This window comes from Perca flavescens, chromosome 7, assembly GCF_004354835.1.
Source record: "Perca flavescens isolate YP-PL-M2 chromosome 7, PFLA_1.0, whole genome shotgun sequence".
Taxonomy (NCBI): domain Eukaryota; kingdom Metazoa; phylum Chordata; class Actinopteri; order Perciformes; family Percidae; genus Perca; species Perca flavescens.
The window spans coordinates 18,411,938-18,423,816 of NC_041337.1; the positions used below are offsets into that span (position 1 = coordinate 18,411,938).

The following is an 11,879-nucleotide window of genomic DNA, read 5'->3' on the forward strand; positions in this document are numbered from 1 at the left end:
GGGGTTCTTCTTATCTCGATCGTTGCTGTTTGCAGGATTTATCTGTGATGTCTTGTTGGCCAGTATTCCAGATGTGTTGAAGAAAGAACTGTAGCTTATAGGTTGTGCTTTACACTACTTTGCACTATTTGACATTGACAACATGGCAACTTAAAAAAAGAAACTGTAAGAATGAAAAAAGAACTATTGAAGATGTATAAGTTGCGTTTTGGGGTATTGATTACCAACTCTCATCACTAGATAAGAACAGATTTTTCCCTTTCCATGACAGATCACTATAGGACTGTTGTTTGGGACCATGCCGAAACATAAGTACTGCATAAATGTGTAAACAGACAATATAAACTGCTATAAGTTATGTCTTAACCTTCTCTTATATTGTGATGTTATGTGGAAAACATTCGAACCTTTCATCCATAATTCGAAGACCATGTGGGTTAATGTTATTATTATTATTATTAGTAGTAGTAGTATCAGTAGGCAGCAATAATGTAATAGTAATGCACATCTGATGTTTGTTTACAGACTTAACGGAGGACATTATACAGGCTAAAATAACTAGTCACGTAAAATAAAACCGGAAGTTATTATTGCTGATCTGTTCGCTGGCTTACTCATTAAAACAAATGTTTTTATAGCTCTCTTGTGATCCGATGTTTTTGCAGTTTCGCTTTGCTTATGTGGCCTTACGGCATCAACTCGTTAGGTTTCGTTTCCCCGGACTGGCAGGCTGTGTGGGTGCACCTGGTTTAGCCATCGGAGGTGGACCGCCTCCGTGTTGCAGCTCCATCAAACCGTGTTGCAGCGCCATAAAACGAGAAACACCGCCCGTGTGAACTGTCCGGGGATAGAAAGGGAACCGTACAACCTGAGCGATATATTATAACCTCTTTGGATATATTGTATCCATACTCAGTCAGGCCAATAACCCGGACGTTTTCTTGTTTGAACATATTTGTTTGATCGAATCAATTTCCGATCATGGTTAGAAAGATGTTATCTATAGGTATACGCTGCCAAATTGGAGTCGAATTCTTTGAGTTTCTAAAGGAGAGTGATCGAGCATCCATTACAGACAGATTGGAACTAAGAGACATTTACAACAATGAGTTCAGGAGCAGGTGCGTTGTTCTATGTTATGGGGATATTATGAGAGATCTGTGTGTAAGTTTGAGAGCTTTTATTTTTCCGGAATTAAATGTTTTTGTGTTTTTTTTATTTTAGAAATCCAGGAACCAAAGATCCAAACTTCGGTTCAATCCTTCATGCCTTGAAGGTGTCCAACAAAATAACTAGACGAAAAGACACTATTCGCTTCAACTCCACGGTATGCACTTCCGCTTTACATTTTAGGCACCTATAAATCCTATAACTTACAATTTACAATTTCATTTACAGCTTTTGAAATGATAATGGAGAGTCAGTGTGCAATCTTTAGCTGTCATCAGCTGTTTAATCAAGATCAGTGTCACTTTAATGACACTGTATTTTACCCTTGATGGCATACTTTTTCACAACAATTACAGTTAATAATAATAGCCTTATTATATATGTATATTTGTTATCACTTTGTTTAAAGTCAATTTACCCTAGCAATAGCATTTTTCTAGCTGTGTTCAGATAAAGTGGAAATACAAAATTGTTTTATTTTATATTATCCGGCTCATGCTTTGGTTTTGGTTTAAGTTGGTGGCACACTGTAAAATACAGTATGCAGTATTATAATATAATTTAAAACCACTTAATTATATTACTAATAGTGTAACTGGTCTAAATTATGGGTCAAAGTCAATCACACATCTGAGCACTCTAAATAGTAGGTCACATGCAACAGTGTTGTCACTTTGCACCCAGGTCAGTGTTACAATGTAAAGTACAAACACAAATCTATCTTTTTCAAATCTTGGTTCGAAAACAACATTATTCTAGTGGATCTGATATTTATTTAATATTTAATTATTATTTAATGTTATTGAAATATATGAAATATTTGAAGCCAAGTTTTCAAGGGCTTTAGTGTTTGAAACCGACATCATCGATGTGTCAATAAAGCAAGGGTTTTGCCTCATAAGCCCCGATAACAAAATCACTGTTTGTGTTACAGCAGGGCGGTGTCATTTTCTTAGAAACAGAGCTTCTGGTCTAAGAAAAAGCCCTTTTGAATGTCTTGAGACAGAAAGAAAAGAAAGTTTGCTGTCACATTTATTTGCATTTATATATATATATATTTTATATATATATATATATATAGTGTCTTAGTGTCTGTGATAAGGTGAAATACCTTGGTCATTTTATCACTGATAAAATGACAGATGATGAAGATATTTACAGGCAATGTCGCATGATGTATGCACAAGCCAATAGTTTCTTACGTAAATTTAGGGCATGTACGGCTGGTGTAAAGATATCTCTGTTCAAAGCATTATATATATATATATATATATATATATATATATATATATATATATATATATATATATATATATATATATATATATATATATATATATATAATATTTATATGGCCTAAGGATACCATTATGTCCGCTACTAAAATCATAATGGAGGACACTCAATGTTCCATCCGAAGACAAAATTGACATGAAGCGATCCTCTGCACAGGTAACAGCTCTTTTTATGGACCAGTGGCACTCACCAAGGAGCAGTCGGCCAGAACCAGTCCAGAGTGGAGCGGCCGGTCCCGGGACAGTTCAGACCTTCACCTCAGGAGATCAGGCAGAGACGGGAGTCCGCGCCCGGAGGAAACTGGCCAGTCTTCTGATGAACAGACTGAAGACAGACAAGTAACAGGCCCAAATATTGACATGACACTCCTCTTTTGATAATCACGCCCCCAAAAGCCTTTTCTGTGAGCGTGTTTGTTTTTACCTCTGCTTGTCATCACTAGTGTGCTGAAAGAGCTGCTTGTCTGTACTGTTCTTTTATTATTTTTTTGACATCCTCTACTATTTCTTTCTACACCGCAATCCTCTCAAATCAAACATGTTCAATGATTTTTGTAGGCAATTCAATACAAGAGAAAACTGAAGTGTGTTATTGCTTTATAAAAATGAAGCAAAACTTATTTAAAAGTCTCAATCAACAAATAAATGGTCCTCTTTAAAATCCAGACCCACAACAACAGGCTTAATGTACTCAAGCAGATGGCATATGAAAATAGCATGGGTAGGGTTGTAAGCATAAACTGCAGGAGCTAGGATAGTAGCAAGCTAATAACAGCAGTCCACAAAGTTATTATTATTTTATACAATATATATTATATATACAGCTTCTCGTCAAATGCTTTTCTTTCATCAACTTCTGTCACTGGCCCTGCATTCACCTTCTCTTCTGCCTTTATTAATTCTCCTAAGAGTACATTTGAAATTAGGCTCTGTGAAGTAACACACCACTCCTCTGCCTTTTAATACGGTGTATCATCAGCTGCTCTTTGTGCCCCCACAGGGCTCAGTTCATCTCTGACAAACATGGCATCTGCATTGATTCCAAACATCAGTTTGAGAACGGGAAACTTTGCTTGCGCGTTGAAGACACATGTGAGGTATTAATGTTATGAAACTGCAGCGTTCTCATGATGGTCTCATGATAATCATCTGCTGAAAACACATAAAGCCATTGTTTGTCGTGGTGATACTTTAAGACTCTACTATGTATATCTGTTTTGTTTTTTGAACAGTGCGTGGTAAATCTGAATGTGGAAAACACTGGAAAAGAACCTGTGTATTTCACCTACTACACCCCACTGCACTGGCTCAGGGACATTATTCTAAAGGATGAGCACAACGTGACCAAGAAAAACCCTCTGTGTCTGCAGCCAGGTAATGCAGACATCACAAACAAGTATACTTTCATTTGAATTTATGATGCCATATTTTGCACCACTGAGAGAAAAAAATTTATGCACACAACAAACCAATATGATTATACTAAACGTCACCTGTTTTGTCCTACGCTCAGGTGACAGCTATGAAATCCAGGTTCACATCCGCTGCAGTTTGGTTGGTTTCTATCCAGCTACACTGGCCTTTGAATTCAAACCAGACCTGCAGCCCTCCTCCGCTGCTTTCCACATTGTGCGCTTCATTGAGGCTCAGTGTATAACTGCCTTGGGACTGGAGCTGGCACCTATAGCGCCCTACAAACCCCGCTCCCTCCCTGCCTGGACGCCTGACGCTAATTTCACGATTGTGGATGGACAACGACCTGAAGGGTATCAGTGTTTACTCAACACACTGTTAAATATACAGCAAATGTAAAATTGAAATGATGTACTGTATGTCTCCAACCTTAACCATATTCTCCCCTCTTACCAGGCTGTCAATAATGCAGCTACAAAATGTGATTGAGCTAAAACAGTATCGAGTACCAGCATACATGAACCAGCTCATCCAGTCACTGAAGCAGTCTACTTACTTCTGCGATAGAAGGTAAATTCTGTATAATTTTTATATAATTTCATTTCCACCTATAGGTAAATATTTATAGGATTTCCACCAAAATGGCCAATATTGCAATTCAATATCTGCTCATCGGGACTATCACTTTATGAAACAAATTATTATGTTAAGACACTGGTTAGGGAAATTTTGTGGTCTTTGCATTGACTTGAATATGAGACACAACTTGATTATTAACATTCAACCAAAAACAAGCTCTTTCTCTTACCTTAACCTAAGACACAACACCATCAACCCAATCACACTGCAAACACTGGGCCTCGGAGCCCTTCTCTGTCATTGGATTAAGGACTTTCTCACTAACAGACCCCAGCACGTCAGGTTTGGCCACCACTGCTCCTCCACCATCACTCTCAGCACCCCAAGGCCCAGCCCTCTACTCTCTGTTCACACATGACTGCACCTATCCCACAATTCCAACATTCTCATTAAATTTGCAGATGACACAACCATAGTGGGACTAATAATTGACAAAAATGAGAGGTCCGGACACTGACAACCTGGTTGCAAACACAACAACCACCTCATCATCAACACAAAAACAAAAGAAATCATTATTGACTTCAGGAAAAGCAACAACAACAAAAAACACCCCACAATTGCCTTTGCATAAATGGAGCGGAGGTGGAGAGGGTCACCAGCTTCAAGTTCCTGGTCTGGTCCCAGTCTACATCACGGAGGACGTGACCTCGAGTCTGAACACCACCTGCATCATCAGGAGAGCCCAGTAGAGACGGTTCTTCCTGAGGACCCTGAGATGAAACAGGCTTCCCCAGACACTGCTGAATAGTTTCTACCGCTGCACAGTTGAAAGCATTTTACCATATTGCTGTACTGTGTGGTATTCTAGCTGCACTGCTGCGGACAACTAGGAGGATGAGGGAGTCGGTTCCCCCCAGCCAAACCTGTGCGACATCCACTCAAGCAGTCTCCTCACAAGCAACCCGTCACCCCGGAAACCCCTTCTTCACCACCCTCCCCTCAGGCAGACTGAGTGCCCCAATTGTCACCCCAGGCCTAATGCAATGATGGACTTTATGCATTAATGACAAAAACATTTTTATTCATTGCTTCCTATATTTCTATTATTATATTTGAGTATTTATTTATATCAGCATACTAGAGTATTTATAGTATGGGTAATGTGTATGTGGTCATGAGTGAGGTTTGTGGGTGTGAGCATATATTTTATATTGTATTTTAATGTTGCAAATTGGATTGCTCCAACTAAGTTTTGTTGTGTAAGGCAATGACAATAAAGATCCTATCTATTTATTTATTTATCTAAAGTGGTTTTGTTGCTGAAACCCAACCATAGATTCAGGATGTGAACCCTGGTGTTCGGTGTCACAGTCCTGTGCCGTGTATGTCCACTATCGCCCTGATCATAGATATAACACAACAACCATTATATATACACTGCCATACAATTAGTTTCTTTTCCTTTGGTCTGTTTAGAAGGGCTTTGCTGGAAAGTCCCCTGAGCTGGGAGAACTACTCCGAGAGGTTTCAGCTGCTGCTGTATCTTGAGGAGCTTCAGATGGAGGTCGACATCAAGAGATACAACATCCCCAACAGTGAAAAAGAAGAACACGCCGTCATGGTCAGAGATCGGGTCAACAAGAAACTTCTCATTCTGAAGGTTAATATGTGCTCGGCGATTCACGGATAAAACAGACTAGTACATATCATAATAATGCATATAAATTACAGCAAAGTAGTTTTAGCCATATAAAGCAAGCATTAGTAATGCGACGTGGTTGTGTAGGTTATACACCTATATACTGGCTCTGGTCTCCTTCAGTGGATGTGCAGTTAACTGGCAAAAGTGTAATCACCATAGAAATAATGGATCCATTATATTTCTATGGTAATCACACATTCCTGAGGCCAGGTTGTCATATGCATTATGATAAGAAAACAATACAATAAAAAGACAAATGATATCTTGCATTAATCTGCATATTCATGCCTTTTCTTGTTCTCATTCACCTGCCAGGTACCTGGTGTGTCTGAGAACCGCCCGTCTGTGCTACGAGGGGATTCACTGCTGGCCTATCCTGCAGGAGAAAAAGGGGAGAAGTACCGCGGCTACGTCCACAGTGTGCAGCTGGACAGCGTCAAACTCGGCTTCAGCTCAAAGTAAGATCAAAGACGTTACCGTAACATACATACAATAAGTGAAAGTATTGATTTATTTTACTCATTCACATAGTTTGTGAATCTGTTTACAGATTGCTGGATCGCTTTGTAGATAACATGAAGTTCAATGTTGAGTTTACTGTCAACCGCCTGACTGTGCGCGTTCAGCACAGAGCAGCAGAGCTGGCATCTACATTCAGACTGGGAGAGGTGTTGTTCCCTGCCGCACCTGCCGACTCCTCTCAGCAACCTGAGCTTCCTCAACTCAGGTTAGGCACGCTAGCATTTAGACTGTATTTATCTTGTACAATGTGCTAGCTGGCTATTTTACAGCACCAATGTCTGTGGTTTCCCTCCCTCTACATACTGTATGAATGAAACATATGATCACACTAGAAACTACTCAAAATCCATGCCAGTATAGAAGAAATGGCTGTGCAAACGTGTCCAACCAACCCTCGTGCCCATTCACCTTAATGCACGTGGAAGAAGCTTTAAAAGATAGACAGTGTTATGCTAACAGTGCTGGCCCAAAACCTTGTGTTACCTAGTCAGAGTATGTGATCCACTGTGCATTTAAACATGGCGGCTTACTCTCGCTGTTACTCAGCTCTGACGTCATACCTCTGTTCCTCTATCTTCCTGTCAACAGGCTGTTTGATTCAAAGCTGGAGAAAAACCCGGAGCAGTATCAGGCCGTACAACACATTGTAGCTGGCTCATCCAAACCTGCCCCTTACCTGGTGTTTGGCCCACCTGGAACAGGTATAGCAAGTACCAGCATATTACTTTTCCTTGGTCTTCAATAGAGCTGCACTGTTTAAGCGATTTAAGTTTGATCTGTTATCCTGTAAGCTGCCCACAAAACAATACATTCAATGCACTTGACTTCATTTTGATGGTTATTTGTCTGTTGAGGCAAAACTGTGACTCTGGTGGAGGCGATCAAGCAGATAGAGAAGACCCAGGCCTCCTGCCACATCCTGGCCTGTGCTCCCTCCAACAGCGCTGCTGATCTGCTCTGCATGAAGATTCTGGAACACGTGGACGAGCATGAAGTGTTTCGCATGTACGCCAGCAGCCGAGACCCAGAACATGTCCCTGAAAAACTAAAGGTCAGTGCTGGTGCGTTTGATGTGTGGCGTATGTTTTTCCATGTGAAGCATTTCTTTGATACAGAAAGTAACTGACATCCATTCACACTCTCATTCAATTAGTCACATGATGCATAGCTGTGTCTCTATACGACAGAACAATATTGCTGCACTTTCTGGTGCTTTATGCATTTGATACAGTTGTATTCCCTAAGTCTTTTTCTAGACTCCAGGTTTGTGTACATAGACATTGTGGTCTTTTTACAGGCATGCTCTAACCTGGTAGGGGACTGTTACCTATTTCCTGCTAAAGAGAGGCTGATGGGGTATAGAATCATGGTCACCACCCTGTTAACCGCTGGAAGGTAGTGAATGACTGACCTTTGCTCACCTGCATGACACCATAATAAAAAAAGTTGCATTTCACTGCATATTTCAGTTTTTCTCATCCTGTTTATATTCTCTGCCATCCAAAATACTAACAGTCAACTTGTTCTAGTCTACTGTTCTGTGGGAGAAAGTTTTCCACCATGCGTGCACTCTCTGATCTCTGCAGGTTCGTCTCAGGAGACATTCCTGATGGTCATTTCACTCACATTTTTGTGGACGAGGCAGGACACGCTGTGGAGACCGAATGTTTAGTCCCATTGGCAGGTAAAGATAAACAAACAGCAGTGTGGTTTCTGTAATTGTGTTGAACTTGTTTTATGTGTTGGTTGATTTTTTGATTGATCCGTGGGACAAAGGGCTGCTCAATGCAGAGTCTGGTCAGGTGGTTCTGGCTGGAGACCCCAAGCAGCTCGGACCCATTCTCAGATCCCCTTTTGCGCTGAAATACGGCATGGGTGAGTACACACTCACCCATATACACTGTCCTGTTTATAACACTGTAGTTTGGATAAATGAGGATACCTAGTTCTGGAGTTCTTAAAAGGCTCTGCTGTCTGCAGGAGTGTCCCTGTTGGAGCGCATGATGAATGATTTTGCTCTGTATCAGAAGGACGAAGGTGTGTTCAACAATCGCTTTGTCACCAAACTGCTGCGCAACTACAGGTGTGGTACTAGAGGTGGTTATAAGTCACTCTTTACAGAAATCATGTGTTTGATTTTGATTGATTTGATTTTGTTTATCCTTTTCAGGTCCCATCCTGCCATTCTCAAGGTTCCCAACGAGCTCTTCTATGACGAAGAGCTGCAGTGTTGCGCAGATGAAATGTTACGCAACTCCTACTGCAGATGGGAATACCTTAAGAAGGAGGTAATGCTTATTCTTTTAGCACACGCTAATACTCTACAGTGCATGTGCAAACTGATCAAGCATTCAAAATGACCAACGATACGTCTTCAACTCAAGATTTAATTACACCTTTGTCATTTAATATATAATGGAGCCATTTTATTCTCATTCTAGAGCTGAAACAGTGAGTTTTATTTCAATTTTTAGTTGAAACATTTTTTTAGCAAAATGCATTCTCTACATTAAGAATTTGAGGATTTTCTTTGTATTATGTCAATTTAAGTTGAATTTGGTTTTTAACAGTTAGTTGGTGGTGGGGGGGGAAGCAATTTGAAGATGAGAACTTGGGTTATAAGAAATTATGTTGGGCAGTTTTTTCAACTATTTCCTAGTCTATGCCATAGACTAAACAATCAAAACTAAAGAGAAAATAACTGGCAGACTAAGAGATAAAGAAAATATTTGTTCTAACTTCGAACTAATACTCACTTTCAGGTGCGGTTTTCACCTTTTTCATAAAGGATTTTCATTGAAGGACAGTGCATTTAACATCTTGATTTTAATCATTTTCTTAAGAATTTATATAATAAAATATACTTCACATACCTCTCAGGGCTTCCCGGTGATCTTCAAAGGCGTGACCGGTGTAGACGAGCGTGAGGCTAGCAGTCCATCATTCTTTAACATAGCAGAGGTGGAGGTACTGATGGACTATGTGAAGAAACTGCTGCAGACACACGGCAAGAGAGGCCTGGCTACCATCTCACCCAGAGACATAGGCATCATCGCCCCCTACAGGAAACAGGTCCAAATGAATTCAACACACAGAATACAACAATGTAGCTTCTTTATGTTGCAGATTACTTTAGGCCAAGTACAAATGAACAAACGTTGAAGTGGAAAGTCGTAATTAGATAAAAAGCTGAAGCTGTTTTTTTCTCTGTGTCACACAGGTGCAGAAAATCCGTAAGGCCCTTGAAAAAGTTGGGAAAGACTTCAAATTTAAGGACATAAACACCCTAAAGGTAACAAAATAATTAACTTACAGTAAGTAAGAATCAGTGTCTAAAGTGTGTATACATATAAATGTTTGTGTGTGTGTCTGTGTGTGTGTGTCTCAGGTTGGTTCAGTGGAGGAGTTCCAGGGTCAGGAGAGGAGAGTGATCATGGTGTCTACAGTTCGGAGCAGCCCCAATTACGTAGAGATAGACAAACAGTTCAACCTTGGCTTTGTCAAGAACGAGAAGGTATACAACACCTGCACATGCACTGTGCATATACACACTAAACATGATTCTGACACGCTCTTTTCTTGTCCAGAGATTCAATGTGGCTGTGACTCGAGCTAAAGCCCTGCTGATCGTGGTGGGAAACCCCAGGGTGCTGAACACAGATCCTACCTGGGCCCGGTATGTGTCATATGGCTGCTTCAGATTACTGCTGTCAGCATACATATATTCACATTTACATTTAAATTCAAGAGATCAGTCCCTGATAACATTATTCTCACCCTCCCTGCTTATCTACAGGTTCATCCAGTACTGCCGAGATGAAGGAGGCTACGATGGTTACGAGCACGTAGAGGAGGACGAGGACGTGGTGGAGAGACTCTCTCTCCTCTACATCAACATTAACGTTCAAGGTGACAGACACGCATTTTTTATTTTCATCAGTATCCCCCTCAAAATGATTTATTTGTTAAAATTGTCCACCTTGTTTTCTTTCTGTGAATCTTTTCATGCCAGTGGAGACTGCAGAGAGCGCCGTTCAGCAGCACCTGGACCCCGAGTGGAGGAGCGACCTGTGAGGGAATGAACACTAGCTTCCATCCGGATTCATATTTGCATCGAGGTTTTAAGACAAGGTCTCTAAATTGGTATTTAAATTCTCATAAAAAAGGGCTTAATGGCACCTTTCCATGTGATGTTATTGTATTTTTAATGTGAGCTACTGTATATATAAACTTGACCAAAGACCACAAAGCACAGGGAGCTGATTCATGTTAAGAGCAGACAGTTTCTCTCCAGCTACCTCAGTGGACTGCACTTACACCACTTGGCTTCAAACAGCTGCAAACGCTCCTTGTACCTAGTTAAAATCACCGCTAATGATTTGGAGACTTGAAGCTTCAATTTTAAGCAAACAAGACCATCAGCAATAAGATTGGCCATCTCTATATAGTCATTCTTAATGCCTGTCCAATTCTCTGCATAATCAGATGAAACGATTTACAGCATGCATTTTCACTTTCCCAGTGAGTAGTACGTTAGCCAGTTAAAAGGAAGCAGGAGGAAAAACTTTTTTTTCGAAGTTGTATTTTGTGGCTGATACTCAAGACAAAAAAACAAGTCAGCCACAGTCAGTCATTTAACAGATGGAGAGAATTTGAAAGGATTCTAAACTGATCCTGAATTGGCCCTTTTCCTTTTGTATGTAATAGGTCTATTATTTATGAAATACATTGGGAGACGTGTTTTTACATGTCTTTCTTTCACTCGCTTCCAAAAGGTATAGCCAGATCAAGATGAGGCGGTGGTGCTCATGGAGACAAAGCCACTTTAGTCCAGGGGTTTCCAAAATCACTCCAAAATAATTTCACCAACCAAAAACGTCTCAGGGTTATTTCCTAGAATCGATGCTCTTTCAGACTCATGAAGTTGTATGTGTCGTAGGCCTGTAACAGTTATTACAGAATTGTCAAATGTTCTACATAATCACAGTGTCTTTGTTTAACCGCAATTAATTGCTAACATTAGCTAAGGTCTTAAGGCTTATGACTGGTAATCGTTGATTTTGTTTAGATATGCCAATAGATGTATCCTGGAATTCATCCAAAACTTTCATTTATTTAAAAAAATACATATTTTTAAATTTGACTGAGACAATTATATTGTTAATCGCAATTATTTCTGAGACAATTAATTGTAC

General features: G+C 40.1%; 1 protein-coding gene across 1 annotated transcript; it reads left to right on the forward strand.

The window, feature by feature from the left end:
• Window positions 1-51: 51 nt before the first annotated feature.
• Window positions 52-11,310, forward strand: LOC114558335 (putative helicase mov-10-B.2). Its single transcript, XM_028582269.1, has 23 exons — window positions 52-1,121; window positions 1,225-1,327; window positions 2,623-2,804; window positions 3,466-3,562; window positions 3,698-3,839; window positions 3,979-4,231; window positions 4,335-4,448; window positions 5,937-6,120; window positions 6,478-6,620; window positions 6,713-6,889; window positions 7,273-7,385; window positions 7,539-7,735; window positions 7,982-8,079; window positions 8,271-8,368; window positions 8,461-8,559; window positions 8,665-8,767; window positions 8,855-8,972; window positions 9,565-9,756; window positions 9,905-9,976; window positions 10,073-10,198; window positions 10,272-10,360; window positions 10,481-10,593; window positions 10,697-11,310. Exons 1-23 carry the CDS (start codon window positions 982-984, stop codon window positions 10,756-10,758), a joined length of 3,015 nt encoding a protein of 1,004 aa, XP_028438070.1. The 5' UTR covers window positions 52-981; the 3' UTR covers window positions 10,759-11,310.
• Window positions 11,311-11,879: the final 569 nt, after the last annotated feature.